General features: G+C 32.7%; 1 protein-coding gene across 3 annotated transcripts; it reads left to right on the top strand.

Moving 5' to 3' along the window:
- The first annotated feature begins 13,208 nt into the window (after window positions 1-13,208).
- On the top strand, window positions 13,209-16,411 carry LOC132315605 (secoisolariciresinol dehydrogenase-like). Of its 3 annotated transcripts, none has more exons than XM_059813942.1 (3): window positions 13,209-13,829; window positions 13,912-13,986; window positions 15,531-16,411. In XM_059813942.1, the coding sequence occupies exons 1-3, from the start codon at window positions 13,810-13,812 to the stop codon at window positions 16,327-16,329; spliced, it is 894 nt and encodes a 297-aa protein (XP_059669925.1). In that variant the 5' UTR covers window positions 13,209-13,809; the 3' UTR covers window positions 16,330-16,411. The 3 variants fall into 3 exon arrangements, with proteins under 3 accessions (XP_059669925.1, XP_059669924.1, XP_059669923.1); XM_059813941.1 differs by having other exon boundaries at window positions 13,210-13,829; window positions 15,528-16,411; XM_059813940.1 differs by having other exon boundaries at window positions 13,210-13,829; window positions 15,525-16,411.
- The last annotated feature ends 1,051 nt before the right edge of the window (window positions 16,412-17,462 follow it).

The raw sequence follows: 17,462 nt of genomic DNA, 5'->3' as shown, positions 1-17,462 counted from the left end.
TATTTACAACCATACATTTGATTTGCTAAAAAGAAAGAGGAGAGCAAATATTTACAAGTTCTACAAAACATTTCAACGGCTATAGCTTAATTAAACAAGAGGATGATCACTTGTTAAAAAGGAAGAGAAGAGCAAAGATGGTAACAATAAGGTAACAAAAGATATATATATATATATATATATATATAACAAAATCGACTAATTTTTAATGTTGCAGATCTTGCAGAAAAATTCAAAGGCCATTGATTGGGTAGATCGAGTCCATCAATTCATATAAGGATTTGATATGCATTGTAGTAAAGGAATTTTTTGCGGTATAAAGTTCCCCATCAACAAACACATCGGTAAACAGTGGTGAGGGACTATAAATAAACCATGTACAAGTCAAAACCAAATTATACTGATTCTAGCTCTGTCAATCCGAGTTAACTATCAAAATTGATGTCTAAAAGATGAAGCAAAAAATTGCTTCTCACTACAACTTTAAGTGAAGCTGCAAGAAGACATGAAAACTGACCCCACGAGGAAGCTTGAAATTGAGCAAATTCCGAATTCAAGTTGGGATAGTTATTCCCAGCAGTTAGAAGACAGTTAGTACGTCCACTAGCGTTATTAGTGATGATGCTTTTGACATATATAAAAGATAAATATGTTGGGCCCTTAAATGAAGGAATAGAAAAACACATTTGCAGTGAATTTGGAGTAAATGCAATTGAGCATTTGTAATACCCGATATTGTAAAAAGGATTTCTTAATTAAATTAATTTATATTATATTATGATTATTATTTTTAAGTGATTTGTTTTAGTTAATTAGGTGCTTGATAGTTGTGAATTTGTTTTATTTAATTAAGTGCGTAGGTAAATTGTATTATTTTGATTAAATTATATATCTTGTAATTTTATTTGTTAAATTTATACGGTGTTTGATTTGTGGAATGCTAGTTAGTGAAGTGTTTATTTGATTTGCGTGATTTTGTGTTGGTGTACCTTTATTGTTAATTATTGGTAGCTATTAAATTTAATTTCATTATTTTAGGTATTTAAGTTATTTGTATTGGGATTAAAGGAAGTTGGACCAACGGATGTGGTATTGGGCTTGAAGGAAGCCTTGTTGGGTTAATTGGTAAAGGCCCGTGGTTGTGAGGATATTTAATAATTATCTTTGCATAATTATACCTATATAATTACATGTGTATATTAATTCATTATTAAATCATGTGGAGGGGTATATATGTCAATATAATTATATATTGATATATATAGGTATATATAATTTATTTAACTAATGGTTATATATGGAAGGTAATATATATATGTTTATAGTAAAATATATGTATGTATATATATTATTTAAAAGATAAATATTATTTATTTTATATGATAATCCTAATGGGAAAAGGATTTAGTTTTTGTATGTATATAAATAGACACATAAGACTCTAGGGTTAGGAGTTTTTCCACGTTAGAAAAATAAGAGAATTAGAGAGAGAAGAAGAAGGGCTAACGAAGAGGAGGCCGGATCAAAGAACGTAAGAGGAGACCGGATTTGGAAAGGAAAAGGCGAGTTCTTCTCTACTTCTCCTCTTAGAACTCATAAGCTTATCACCTTAATTATCGAAATTTTAATTTTAACTTATTAAATCAAATTGTTAATCAGTGTAGATCAGCATGTTTATTCTTTACAAAATTATAAATTTAAGCATGTGAATATATGTATGAATTGTTCTGAATATTTAAATATTGTATGTGGGGTTAGGTTAATTAAATTTTATTTCTGAAATTTTTTATAGATTGCTTTAACCTTGTGTGGTATGATGAATTAAATTAAATAGATCTTAATTTAATTATATATGTTTAATTATGCCCAAAATAATAAATAAAGCTTTTGGGATTTTTTTAGGATTTTCTGGAAATTTTCTAGAATTAATTTATATTTTGAATGTTATTTTAGAAATTGTTTTATTATATACTGTTATATATATATAAATATTTGTAGTATAAACAACATACTGGGGTTGGATTTGCAAATCGGTGCATCATCAAAGGCGTAAAATCCAGTGTGTTGCGGTCCATGGTAGTATGGTGAGCCGCAGATCAGCACCATGGATGCTGCTCGATCTAAGGAAGATGAATCCAGTGTGTACGGCATATTATAAGGTTGTGTGAAAACTAATCCAGTGGCTGAGAAGAGTTGATGGAAGGGCGGTTGATTCAGTGCTTCGCGGCACATGATGGGCTGGTACACGTTAGCATCTGGACCATAGATATGGTCCAGCCAACTAAAAATGATCTGGTGCGAGCAAGTGCACCAGAACGCAGAAGGGCAACCAATAGGGACAAGCCACACACGTGCTGAGAGTGTAACAGGCGCGTGAGGGCGCGTGCAGGCACGTGGACGCGCCTGCCGGTAAGGGGAAGCGCGTGGAGGCGCGTGGGAGTAGTCTAGGGCTATGTGGCGGCGCGTGAAGGTGCGTGGGGATGCGTGTGAGGTCCTGGAAAGTTGCTTGAGACTCCGGTGAAGTTCCAGTATTTATCTTAAGCTTGTTAGGGTTAAAATTAATCATTAGAGGGTGTGTTCTTGATATTTTGAGAGCCTCAGAGTGTTACTAAGATACCTAGTAGCATTTAGTGGTATAAATATAATTAATTAAATATTTTTGCAATGAAAGGAGGTGTATATATGTGTATATATATGTAGATATGATTTTAAATAGTCAACGATTGGTATGGAATGTATGATACACACATATATATATATTACAAAATATATGTGTATATATATATTATTTAAGATTATTAAATATTATAAATCTTGTTTGGTATGACTTGATTCGTGTATGGTATGGTTGATTTAAAATCGTAATAGATACACGGTTATTAAATTAAGGACATGCTTATTATATGCATGTGAAGTCTAGTATAATTATACCTAGAGTTAAGTTTAAAATTAATACATGGTTGAATTGTAGGCATGGATGAGTTGCCAAAGGCTTTGATATACTGTCTTATTGGTTATGGATAAATTTCATATATGGGAAGCATGGTTGAATTGCTAATTAATTGTAAAAGTAAATATATTGAAGGAAGCATGGTTGAATTGCTAGTATATAAATAAATATATTTATAAATGGTATGGTTGATTTGCCGGTGCATATTTAAATTGCTATATGTGTAGATGACTAAATTACTGTTTAGGATGGAGTTAAGGTGAGTGGGGTTTACTTTATGAGAAAATTATAAAAGGGGGGGCTTGGTCTAGGTATGACTAATAATTAATTATTGGTGAGTGGTTTTGACAATTTAATGCCCTGTTAAGCTTAATTAGGGATGGTTTTGGTAAAGATGATCTGTTTATTGGTTTTCAGAGGCTTGGTAGAGAGAACTTGCTCGTAGGGTTTAACCCGCGATTTATTTTTCAGGTTGTAGAAGGTCAAGTCTCAAGGTTGAGGATCCGCAGCTGGAGGACTTATCCATTCCTTCTATTTACTTAAAAGTAGGATATTAATTTTGTTTCAGTTGATATTAGTACTTAATTGGTTGAAAGTCTACATAGTAACTTTTGGTTAAGGGGTCCTTGAGTTACGGGATTCCCGAGTTGTAACCATTTGGAAGTTATTAATGGATTTACTATTAATTGGATTTCTTCAGCGTTTTATTTTATTCTTTATTTCATTTTGTAATCCGTGCTTGTTTAAATACTTTAATTGGTTTGATATCCCCTGATTTTGTGCGCGGACTTGATCAACCCGTGTTCCGAAATTAGGGGGTATTACAGCATTCCAGATCACATTCATTCAAATAATAATTCTGATGGAAAAAACTAGTTTTCTTCTTTTAAATGAAATAATCTTCTGAGATTAATTTTATGAACAAGAAGAATCTAGTAAAGAATGCCGACTTTAATAACATTCTCTAGTTTTGCATCAGAAGCGACACAAGCTCCTCTCAGGTCCTTTTCCATGTTAACGGAAAGAATAAGGCTTGTTCGAGTCTCAAATAATTGCTCGCACGAAGAATTAAACTTAAAACCTAAAACTTCATGAGGTTCAGGGCCAAGTCTTTTTCGCTAGGCCAATCTATTTCGATTAAAATGCTTTTGTTTACTGTACACATATAAGAAAATTATTATAAAAAAAAAAACTAAAAATTCTGAAAAATGAACATAAAGTAGAATACAATGTCAATCTAGCTAGATATCATATATAAAGATTCATCGATATATAGAAAACTAAAAAGAGTATAGTTGCATCCAAATACTGTAGGTAAACAACTACTAAAAAAAAAAAAAAAAAACTACAGCAGCGGAATGACAATAGGTCGAAATCGAGATATGATCAGTACACTGATCTCATTCCTAGGAGCCTTTTTAACATTAATTCTGTATTGTAAATAAATATGTGAACCCATACATGCAATATATATATATATATATATATATATATATATATATATATATATATATATATGGGTCGAGTGTACAAAACATCATTGAAGTATATTTACAGTGCACATCACACCTCTCGCATGCAAAAAACGCCTCTCAAGTTTTAATTTGGTGTAATTAGGTTCCTTAACATATTTAAAATTCTAATTGACCAAATTACCCTTATTGAATAATTTTATAAAATATATAAAAATATATTTTTTTTGTAAAAAGACAAAAAAGGACATTGGGTTTTCTTATCGTATCATTTTCTGTTCGCCCAAATCAACAATCCTTTGCCGTAGATCACCCCATTAATTCCGCCACTCACCCACAAACTCAAACTCGCTCTTCCACACGTACCGACCTTGGCTGTCCTGGAGGTTTCACCGCCACGAGCCGTCGTAGTAGTCGCCGTTGGTGTACCACTGGCAGTACTCGTGCTTCCGATCCGCTGACTAGTACCCACGGTAGGTGTTCTCGTCGGAGCTAATAAAGGTCTCGAACCCCTCCATCCGATCCGACTTGAACTCGCCCTTGTACGTCGCCCCCAATAGCCACGAGAACTTCCCTTTCTCGAAGGCCTTCCACTCCCCCTAGTACATACACCCATCGGTCCATAAATACTTCCCCGATTCGTGAGGCACGTTTCCCAAGACCCTCATGTGTATAGATCCTCGTTCGAAAGGAATTTCTCATCGGCGGTCCTGGCGTTAGATGTGGTGGAGATGGTGGGTGTCACCTGGCGGGTAGTCGCTTGGTAACGGTGGCTATGGTTGATGGGTGCAACTAGTGAGACCACCACCTATTTGTGTCTCTACAGCTTTCGATTTCTTCTTCTTGGCGATGTTAGTGGTTCCATCATTGGGACAGGCTAAGCATACTTAAAGAATGGTCCGAAAGAGGAGGGGTACAATACACACGAAAAAGTTTTGGTGCAACATCATTCTTACACAAACAAAGACGAAATAAAAAATCTAGTCAATAATCTGATCATTTCTAGAAAAGCTTGCTCACTCGCTTCTAATATTTCGTTGAATCTTAATCCATTGTTACTCATTTTTATTGATACGATTTTTTTTTTTTTTTTTTTTTCGAGATGGGATTATTGTCCTCTGACATTGATACCTCGCTTCCCGCAATACCTCTACGGGCAAGAAGTCAAGTTTGATGGGTTTGTTAAAGTAAGAATCAAAGAAATTTTAGCAATGATCGAACACTGAAATTTCTGGTGTGAAGCAGAACGGACTGAAATTTCCGACATGAAGCGGAACGAACGGCATAGGATGATTGCAGTGGAGAGGATGACTGTATGGGCATTTTGGGAAGAATAAAAGGACAAAATGAGTATTACAGCACTAATTTATGTCAGATTTTTGATAGATGGGTAATTTTTCACAATATCAAAAGATTAGAGATATTTATTACATACTTTTTTAAATAAGGGATAAAAATATACTTAAGGAGTGCCTTTTCACTTACCCCCCCCCCCCCCCCCCCCCCAAAAAACACACACACACACACACATAACGTCCTTCTTCCATTTGGCCTTATTGATTCGATAATCCACCACCACGTACGTAATACGTATTGGAAATGAATTAATTAGTTGATGATCTATTCTAATTATTAATTAATCTACCACTTATTATTATTGATTGGATATGTCGAAGCAAGAATGTGGATCCACATGGGATTGACGGAACAACGACTTGCACTCACGCTCTAACACGTACTAACACCAATTCAACCCGTCATAACTTACTTGGATTTTTATATACTATTATATGTATATAAATAAATGTTCATAATCTCAAAATTATTTTTTTTGGTTCACAAAATCGGATTTTGTTAACTGATCGATAATCACTTTCTTTTTGTAAATGTTGGTTGAATAGCAATATTACTGTACAGTACTTTTACACTTAATGATCACATTAATTAGTGCAATGCAGGACTTGTTTAATGATAATCGTTTAAATTTATTATGACTATAATACTATACTAGATAATTAATTAGATTTAATTAACAAAGTAAGACAACAAACTGTCCAGCTTGTGGGTATCACAATGATCAAGTTTGTCTAAGGGTTGTCTCCACAATCTCAGTTAAGATAACGACCTTGTTATTTTAGTGATCTGTTTATGTGCTTTTTGCACTTTCTTAGTTAAGACTTGTGCATTCTATATTAATTAATACAATACTTAGGAGTATAATTTTGTTAATTAATTTGAATTTCTTACATATATCTAGGTTTGTTAGGTAAGTTGCCGTTGACACCAGAAACCTCACACCACATGCACATTGGGATGGGACCCTACCACCATCACAACCCTGCTCACTTTACTTTATAACCACCCATTCACGTATGTTCTTAATTTAGATTAGTATATATATAGTGATGTTTAGTGGTAGAGATTAGCAGCGAATTGAAATTAAGATCATGTCTGGAAAAGATGAAGTCTATGACCGCGCCCGCCTATAATAAATTGGTCTAACCATATAGGTCTGTTAATTTACTTGGTGATATATAATTGGCATCATTGGCAAAGGAGATGTATCTGCCACCTTTTAAATCTCAAGATTGTTGTGTCATCCCAAAATCTGATCTGAAGTGTTTATACATAATAATAATAATAATAATAATAATAATATGGATTTCGAGAAATCAATTGATCTCCACATTTACTATACTATAAAACATGAGAGTCAATTAAGTTAAAAAAAAAAAAAGGATTGCTCAAGTTTAAGTTCAACAGTCAGAGCATCTTTAATCTATATGTCAAATTTTAGGTATTGCTTTTAATGGATAATTATGACATGAAAAACTCCTTCAACTAATATATCAAATTTTTACTTGGTATTTGGTATAATATCAAATATGTGAAATTTGAATTATTTCTATTATTTTAATATATGAATCCAATATATTATTAAAACTTACATGAATATATGTCAAAATATTAATAAATTTGACATATCACGTGGAGTTCTTATATATGGATATGTAAATTTTTTATATGTCAATTTGTCACATCATACCTAAAATAAATTTAACATATAGAACTGGTAAAAATGCAACAAAATCCCTTAAATTTTACCAAGTGAACAATAACTCTTGTGATTTAAAAGTGAGCAAATCAAGGATATGGATTCTCTAAGTTAAAAATTCTCTAAGTTATTCATAAGTTAAATTTCATACGAAATGGCACTTAACGTTAAAAACTTATCTACTGTTGGTATTAAACCACGTCAACTAATTTAAAGAAACTTTGAAAACTAAACCGTTTTAAAATAAGGAAAACTTACCAAAATTTAAAAACTGTACCGATTTGAATTAAGGAAAATTCACCATACTCTAATGACGTTTAACATCGTTATCTCTCCCTTTATCTTTTCCAAAAAAAAGATCCTCCCTCTCTCTCCTCTTTATTCTTTGCCACTTTTTTGGCGTTAAAAGCTTTGGAAATATTTCGTGCAAAAAATGAATGTTCATTGCCACTTTTTTTATGGAAATATTTTGCGCCAAAAATGAATGTTTTTTGCCACGTTTTTTTCTAAATTACAAAATTACATGCCTATGGTTGAGATGAATTTTACTTTAGCGGATCCATTACCTTTTTTAAATGATAAAAAAAAAAATCTAAAATCTAAAAATTTCGTGCAAACAATCCTTTGGAACGTGGTTGTGTAAGTACCAATTAGGAAAAAAAATCTAAAATTTGTTACTATTTAAAAGAGAATCAGACACTTGACTTGTTTCAGATATTAATAAAGAGGAGAGGAGAGGGAGGGAGGATCTTTTCTGAAAAAGATCAGCGAGAGATAACAATGTTAAACGTCGTTAGAGTATGATGAATTTTTCTTAATTCAAAACAGTACTATTTTTAAACTTTGGTAAATTTTCCTTATTTCAAAACGGTATAGTTTTCAAAGTTTTTTTAAATTAATTGACGTGTTTTAAAGCAAGTAGTAGATAAATTTTTAATATTACGTGTCATTCCGTAAGAAATTCAACTTACAATAACTTAGAGGATCCAAGTCTGCAAATCAGTCTCTATAGTTTCAAAAGTGAACAAATTGCCCTCCTACATTTTACCTCTGGCCACTTTCTGTTGGATGTCATTATACATTTACCAAACTATCCCCTATAATTAACTTTTTTTTCTTTTTTTTTTTTTTAAATATAGAAAAATATAAAAGGCAAAATATCTCAAATTCATCTAAAATAAACTAATACATTAAATTGACCAAGTGTAACTTCTCATTTGGGCCTCCGCATGGATTATGTGAACCCAGTTTTCCTGCTCTTTCTTTCCCAACATGTGTTTCACTTTTTTCTCATCTGTATATACATATATTTTTAATTGTGATGCTTTCTCATTTCTATTCATGGTCGGGTTCAGTAGAGAACAAACAGAGTGAAGCATACATAGGTTCTTGTATGTGGACTATGTACTAATAATGTATACATGTAATGTTTTGACAAGTTTATATCACAAGGGCATGTTCATCATGAGATCAACTCTCTTCAACTATCAATTTTCGAAAAAAACCTCTCTTCAACTATTGCATTGATAAATATTTAATGGTTATGGATGCACTTTTAAATTGAGAGTACCGTAATGATAACCAAACTAATTAGCAGGTAATAGAAGAAACAAGTGAAAGAAATGCATATAAACATATACATATATATATTTGATTGTATATACAACTTACCATAATAAATAAATAAATATATTTATTTATTTAAATATTTAAATCAAATTACCTTAGAGCGCATATGCAAATTAAAAGTAGAGAGCAAAAATGGGTTTGATTGGAACAAACGAATACAAAATATTTTTATAGGAAGAGGGGTATAACGGTCATATTAAAGGGTACTTTCAGTATTAATAAATAAAAAAATCAATAATCTGCATCACAATATTATGAACAAAAAATGGTTAGAGGTGAAATGCATGGGGACAATATGCTCACTTTTAAATTATAAAAAATATTTTGCTTACTTGGTGAAACCAAAATTTTATTTTACTATTATTATTTTATTTCAACTTTTGCCTATAAAATTTGAAGATCTCACATGAAGAAGATGTTTTTAGCAGTCCCCGGGGGCGTAGCAGCGATGGTAGGAGCTCGGCGCTTGCACTCCACAGGCCAATGTTCGAACCTCCCGGGACTGTGCTACATTACCTCCAGTTTAGCGCCATGGAGTGGGGTCCCCAAGGGGCCTAGTTTCAGGGAGTTTTGGGTCATCAAAAAAAAAAAAAAAAAGAAGAAGAAGAAGAAGAAGAAGATGTTTTTAGCAGCTAACTAAAATTAAGCTTCATATGTGTCTTTTATCAAATAATTTATCTTCAAAGATCGAGTTCCTAACTTGGTCATAATTATACTTTCCTTAATTTGTTGCGTTTAGCTTTCCCAGCACCGTGACCTTAGCAACCGATGATGCATCTATTACATATATATTAAAAGAATAATATATGGCTCCAATTCAGGTTAGATAAACTTTATTCAACTTATTAATGTAGCTCAATAAAATTGTCACAAGCGTTACAATTAAATATAAAATTAAATTGAATATTACCTAACTTTTACTTTTAGACACTTATTTTAAATTTATTGGACCACGTTAACAAGTTGGATGAAATTTATACAATTCGGACTCAAATATTGTTCTTATTACAACATAAATATTTTAAATTAATTAATCCATATATGGTTCCAATTCAGGTTAGATGAACTTTATATAAAATTAAATTGGATATTACCTAACTTTTACTTTTAGACACTTATTTTAAATTTATTGAACCACGTTAACAAGTTGGATGAAATTTATACAATTCGGACTCAAATATTGTTCTTATTACAACATAAATATTTTAAATTAATTAATCCATATATGGTTCCAATTCAGGTTAGATGAACTTTATCCAACTTACTAATGTGGCCCAATAAAATTGTCACAAGCGTTACAATTAAATATAAAATTAAATTGGACAGTGCTTAACTATTACTTTTAGACACTTATTTTAAATTTATTAGACCACGTTAACAAGTTGAATTAAATTTATACAATTTGAATTGGACTCAAATATTGTTCTTTTTACAACACAGGTACATTGACTATTGGGCCGGTGGCCACTAATTTTGCGGTAAATAAAATATTTAATGTCAAATTAATTAATCCATATATAGGAGTAAGTTGAGTAACTCACTAATGAATCATGTACAGTTCAATATTGCAGTTAAGAAAATTATAGTTGAATTTTATTTTATTTTTTCCGGAAGGATAGTTGACTTTTTTTGGAAGGGAAATCAATCATGTACAGTTCTATATTGTAGTTAAAGAATATTATAGTTGACTTTTTTTTTTTTTTTTTTTGGGAAGGATAGTTCACGTTTTTTTGGCAAGGGAAATCAAATTGTCCTTGCAACTTGGGGCTTATTTGGTACATGTTTGTTTTTGTATTTTTATTTTAATTCCACTAAATAAATTTTTTGTTTATAGAGTATTTTGAAGTTTAAATAGTAACGGAATCATGTTTGGTATCGCCAATTTGTTATAAAATTTTTAAAAGCAAAAATTTGAAAACATATTTAGTGAAAAAATGTTGCAAGTTTAAAAAATATATATTTAAAGGTTTTTTATAAAAAATTTTATTATTCATCGCTATAGTACTAAAACAAGTAAAAATACCAAATTGGTGTTTCAATTTTTAGTCACTATTCACGAAACATGATTTGCTTCGTATGCGTTTTGTTTTTGATTTTTTTGTTTTTTTGTTTTTGCCGAGTTTTGTAGCGGTGAATAGTAGAAAAAACAAATTTGGTAAACACATGTTTTGTTTTGCACAGTGTTGAAACGTTTGGTAAATAGTGTCCAAATATTGAAACACCCTTTTTACATGTTTCAGCACTGTAACAATGGGGGTAATGTAACAATGAACAGTAAAAAGAAAAATTAAAAATCTCATATTCTTAAATTAACCATTATATTTTTCAAGCATGTAATATTTTTTTTACCAAACATATTTTTATATTTTTGTTTCAAAAAATCTTATAACAAATGAACATTATTAAATGTACTTGCATTATTATTCAAATAACTCTAAAACAAAATATTTGTTTTGTTTCAAATTAAAACGAAATTCTAAAAACAAAACTTAGAATCGATCGTGTGGACACGTACATTTAAGAGTCTCCTCCATCTCTCCATCAAGCACCATATAGATCGAAATTAACTCCCTCCAATAAATATGACTTGACTCTCTACTTAATTAACACACTTTGTCTCTCTAGAAAAGGAAAATGGAAAAGATATCTGTATTTTCCTCTCTCTTCATTAGTCAGTAGAAGCTTTTTACCATTTTTTTTTTCGTTTAAATATTAATGTGATGGTGATGAGATTCAGTAGTGGCTCAAATTCATGACATAAATGTTCATGAGACCAATATAGAGGTTTTTCGAATTGTAATATATGGAGGTATTTTTAATTTCCATTTCTTTATATTAAAAGTAATAATTATCTGCAAAGCATCTCAATAGAAAAAAAGAAAAAAAAATCCTTTTAAGAAATAAAGAAGAATTAAAGAAGCTTCGTAAAAGAAGAAAATGTGTAGTAGTTAAATACGTAGTATATAAGAAAGAGGTCCTAATCTTTCCAAGAAAAAATGTTCGGTGTTTTGCTTGGTTTTGTCTTTTATTAGAACAAATAAACAAATGAGAATGAAATGGATAGTGTAGTGGGCCGGCAAAGTCATTAAAAATTTGCATGTTACTCTATAAATCATGAAAATATTATAGTACGTGGTATGGTATGATGTGTAGAGTACATGTTATTCTTAATTTAGAAAAAGAAAACTCAAACGATGAGGCATTTTTTAATTTACTTACGAGTGGGCCCACAAGATTGTTTAGTAGGGGTAGTGGGACCAGGGTTTCTGAGTGTTATTAATTTACGCTCCGTTCCGTTGGAGCTTGCTTACCTGTTACCAATACAGGCAGAAGTCGTCATTAAATAGGATGGGGTCCTACCAACAGAGAGAAGCCAGCTAGCTCACTCGCATGGATCGAGTCCGACTCCGTAATCAATACAGGCACAGGCCACTTTTAATTTCTCTACCTCTTCCAATCAATTTTGTAATTAATATTTTTCTTTCAACATTTTCCAACACCAATAACCTACGTGGTCACCATCTTTAGTAATTACTATCACCTATTTGTATAATTAATAAAGTCTGAAAATCTGAATTACATCAATCCTATGACTCATAAAAAGAGCACACCAATGTGATGTGATTTTGAATTCATTGTTAGGTGGTATCAAATTAACATTGAAGTTGTAGTATCATTTTTCATCCCTTATTTATTTATTTATTTTCTTAAGCAATAAAAATCATTACAAATTAAATTGTAGTGTGAATATTTTTTTGAAGGGATATAAATTGTTAAAGTGAGAAAGGGATAATTTGGTGTTATAATTTATGAAAGGGCCAAAAAAAAAAAAAGAAAAAGAAAAATGGTTAAAAAGAATTTAAATAATTATGCAAACTGGGTAGAAATAGTTATCTTTGTCCTTACGTACCCACCTCCACGTACATAAGTTTTTATTCCTTCACCTTGTTCATCTTGTCATAGGGAGTGCGCACATAGCTAATGAAATGGTGTAATTTACCATCATCCCTAAGCACGATAACATTAGTTAATTCTGTATGTTCCGAACACAATTACTACTGTAATATTGTTATTATATATATATATATATATATATATATATATTTGGGAAATAAGAATTTATGAAAAAAGAAAAGAAAAGAAAAGAAACAAACAAAGCTAAAAAGGCCATCGCATCAAGCAAGCCTGGCAAGCGGCAAGCCAAACAAAACTGAAGAGATTACAAACAAGTATTAGTGTTGAAAACATCAGATCTGTCAAGAAAATAAACAGCATAAGAAAGCTAGCGGAAGTTGAAAGCCGGACAAAGCTATCGAACCACAACACCAAGACAACTGAAAAGGCCAAACCACCCAAATGTCATTGCCAACACCCAGCTGAAAGCAGCTGAAGCAGGCATAACATATACTACTATTTTTTATTTTTTATAATATTAAATTACTCCACTAGGTAGATACCTCTATTCGTATTTAAAAGCTTGACCTTCCCACTGCTCTAAATTAAACTTCAATCCTACTCTGCCACTCCATCTCTCCTCTTCTCGCCAGCCAATCCCTCTCTCTCTCTCTCTCTCTATATATATATATATATATAATATGTATATATACATGTAATGTTACAGCAGGAACTTGCGGTATATACTATAAGTAATTGCGCGCGGTAGTCTGAGATCCATCGGAGCTTGACATCTTTTGCCAACCACAATGCTCAGATTACTAAACAGGTCTCTACATCTCATCCCTTTAGCTTCTGAATATATATATATATATATCTCTAAATTGAACCGTGTTGTTTTGATTATGCAGAGAATTTAAGATGATCTCTGATGAATTGTGGTGTAAGGGCTTGAGATATTATTCTTCGAGCACTGGGGCTAGAAGGTACGGTTTCGAATTTCGATCATCAACCCTACCTAGCCTATTGATTCCAATCAACTCATTATTTAATTTACTACTCCACTTAATTGGTACTACTACTACTGCTATATATGCTTTTCACACCTACAATATATAGCTGCTCTCTAATCTCATACATGGGACGGAGACACCCATTAATCCACATTTATATATGTATTCATGATTAGCCGGCGCTTAGCAACTTGAAAACATATAAACCCCACATTTCTTTCTTTAATTTGTGGTTGCCTATACCACTTAACACATCCATCATGTTCTGTGATTTACTTAAATAGCTTCGTTTTCTGATCAGTTTAGAATATTAGATTGATTTTCTTCGATTGATACTAGCTACTCTTAGAGTAACCGTAGTATTCCCTCTGCTCCTGCTTTTACTTTCAACCATGTTTATTTTTTATTTTTTTTTCCTGCTTAATTTGGCATTTCTGTGTAAAATTTGTGTTTGTATACATATTATATAGGTTTCTTATTCACTAAAAAGTGAAAATTCTCATGCTGCCTGAAACAATAAAAGTGGAGGAGCTTGCTTATGGACTCGATCAATCCAAATACATCCAGTTAGTTAATCTAAAACAATCTTTATACATCCGGTAGCTAGTAATAGTATGGCCGATCATTTGAGATATATATATATATATATATATATAGTTTTAGTGGCTTGTTATATAGGAGTAGGTTATAGCTAATAGCTTAATTCTCGTATGCGAATTGAATCAATCACTTTGTTATCTCTTACATCAAAAGACCAATCACCACATAATCTCTTCTTTTAGCATACTTCCTCTTAAATGGATGCAGTAAATGAGTGGTTTGAATCAGATTTTGTATATATATATATATATATGTAGCTGGAAATTACACTCTTCCTCTAACATTTCTTATAATAAAAATCCGGTGCCTGCCTTCAATTTATTTTAGTAGTTTTTGTGAATAATATATGGACAACAAGTTGTAGTAAATTTGCATGTTCTAATACCTTAAATTCAGCACATCATCATTTCTTGGCCGACTATGAAATGGATTGTCTCGTTACAATTTGGTTGGTTGGATAGAAGAGCCGCCGGAGTAGGAAGAAATTAATGATTAATAAAACAACAAAACGTGCTTTATTTTTTTTATCCTGAGGGAATATTTATGCATATATCATTGTACTGTGGCACATGCAACTCGAAATCTGCCACTTTTTATGGGGTTGAATTCAATATTGTGAGAATGAAACAGATCACCAACCTCTCTGCTCTCATTTTCGTCTCATCTTTAAAGAAACTGTCTGAAGCTTATCCCTTTTCACATTCTCATACGCATATGCATATACCTTTTTTGTGGCTGTCTTGCGCGCAATGATGGATTGATTGATTGATTGGTATCAAACGTTAGCTATCATGGACATTCGTTTCTTTCTCAATTTTATGTCGCAGTCTCATCCATAACAATAGTAGTAGTATTATTGAGCTAGTAGTGTTGATAAATTATTTGATTTGAATGACACTATGTGTTGGCAGCAGCAGGCTAGAAGGTAAGGTGGCCCTAATCACAGGGGGTGCAAGTGGGCTTGGTAAGGCAACGGCGTCCGAGTTCATCCAACATGGAGCCCAAGTGGTCATTGCTGACATTGATAGCCAATTGGGCCCTCAAGTCGCTCAAAGTATGGGCCCTAAAGGCCACTTCGTCCACTGTGATGTGGCCATTGAGTCTCAAGTAGCAGAAGCTGTGGACATCACTGTAGCCCGTTATGGCAAACTTGATGTGATGTACAATAATGCGGGAATAATAGGGCCAATATTCCCACCGAGCATCGCGGATCTGGACCTGGATGAGTTCGACAGAGTCATGCGGATCAACATTCGGGGGTTGATCGCGGGTATAAAGCATGCGGCCCGAGTGATGATCCCTGTGGGCACAGGCTCAATACTCTGCACGGCTAGCATAAGTGGGCTCATGGGTGGGCTTGGTCCGTATCCGTATTCCATCTCAAAATTTACAATACCAGGGATTGTGAGGTTCGTGGCCAGCGAGCTGTGTGGAAAAGGGGTGAGGATCAACTGCATTTCACCGTGTCCGATTCCGACACCGCTGGTATTGGGCCAGTTTGGCCAGTTCTACCGAGGAGTTGGGAAAGAGGAGATAATGAAAATGGTGAATGGGTTGGGAGAGCTAAAGGGGGCCAAGTGTGAAGAAATAGATGTGGCCAGGGCTGCCCTGTATTTGGCTTCGGATGAAGCGAAGTACGTAACGGGCCATAACCTTGTTGTGGATGGAGGATTCACTTGCTTCAAAAATCTCGACCTCCCCACTCCACAACCTTAATTCTATCCAAATGTCTTCTTGTACATCATCATCTGTTATGCTGCTGATTTAATTAACGCGTCCTCTGTTTGTTTCTCATTCACTATCATTTTTTCCCCTCATTTTATTCATTTATTTTATTTCTAGTTTAAAACAAAGAAAGAGGGTCTATGTTAACTTTCACTCTGTCCTCAATGTGAGTGAGTTAAGTCAATGATGACATTGCTTTAGAGATTTAAGTATTCATTTACACCAAAAAAAAAAAAAAAAAAACCAAATTTATAGAATATATAAACTCCTTTTTGACTGATTCAAAATATTTTTACCACGAGATTACTTTATCATATATGTTTGAAAAAATGTCCTCCAATATTGGTTAGAAGCACTGTTGAAAAGTTTATGAGGGATCATTAATTCAGAAAAAAATTGTTATTTAATGTATGTAATAGACGTGGATAATGGTGTATGTGATATTCAAGTGGACATATTGCAAATTGGGTATCAACCTCTTATTTTATTTCAACATTTAAAACAAAGGAATGTCCATCACAGAGTTGACATTGATGATTGGGCGAGGGAATTGATGCATGATGGTTAGTGGGGGATTGCGACTATTGAAGTAATGAGTGAGAGAGATGGTAACAGAGTAATTAGAAAAACTAAATTAAAATGGTTGAGTGGTGGTGATGAGAGAGCCATCTTAATTAATAATAATTTCTTTTTTTACTACGGATATTATTATTATTATTATTATAGAAGGGGGAAGAGAGAATTTTGTGTTGTTGAATTGTAAACCCATGTATATATATATATATATATATAGCATTATGAGTGTACGTATTGTCGGAGAAAAGAGGCAGAAGAATTAGAAAGAAAATTGGTCAGACTTGTCTGTCATATTTGCGCTTTCCCGGAAGGAGAGTGGTGATGGTGATGAAAGGCCACCTAAAATATCTCCGAAACGTTTATTAATTCATACGTACATACATAATGCCAAGTCTACGCACGCCGCGTCAGAATGTTGGACTCACAACAGCAAACAGGTCACATCACCTCAATATTCAACGCTAAAAATAAGTTTTTCAATTTTATGGCGTTGAAATTTCGCTTTACAAAGGCAGACGCATATCTAGCATAGCAATCCATGACTGAAA

This window comes from Cornus florida, unplaced genomic scaffold, assembly GCF_030987335.1.
Source record: "Cornus florida cultivar Cherokee Brave unplaced genomic scaffold, ASM3098733v1 CherokeeBrave_3.0.0_Hap2_Chr07, whole genome shotgun sequence".
NCBI lineage: Eukaryota > Viridiplantae > Streptophyta > Magnoliopsida > Cornales > Cornaceae > Cornus > Cornus florida.
The sequence above is the reverse complement of the archived record's forward strand: the minus strand, read 5'-3'. Positions and strand labels throughout refer to the sequence as shown.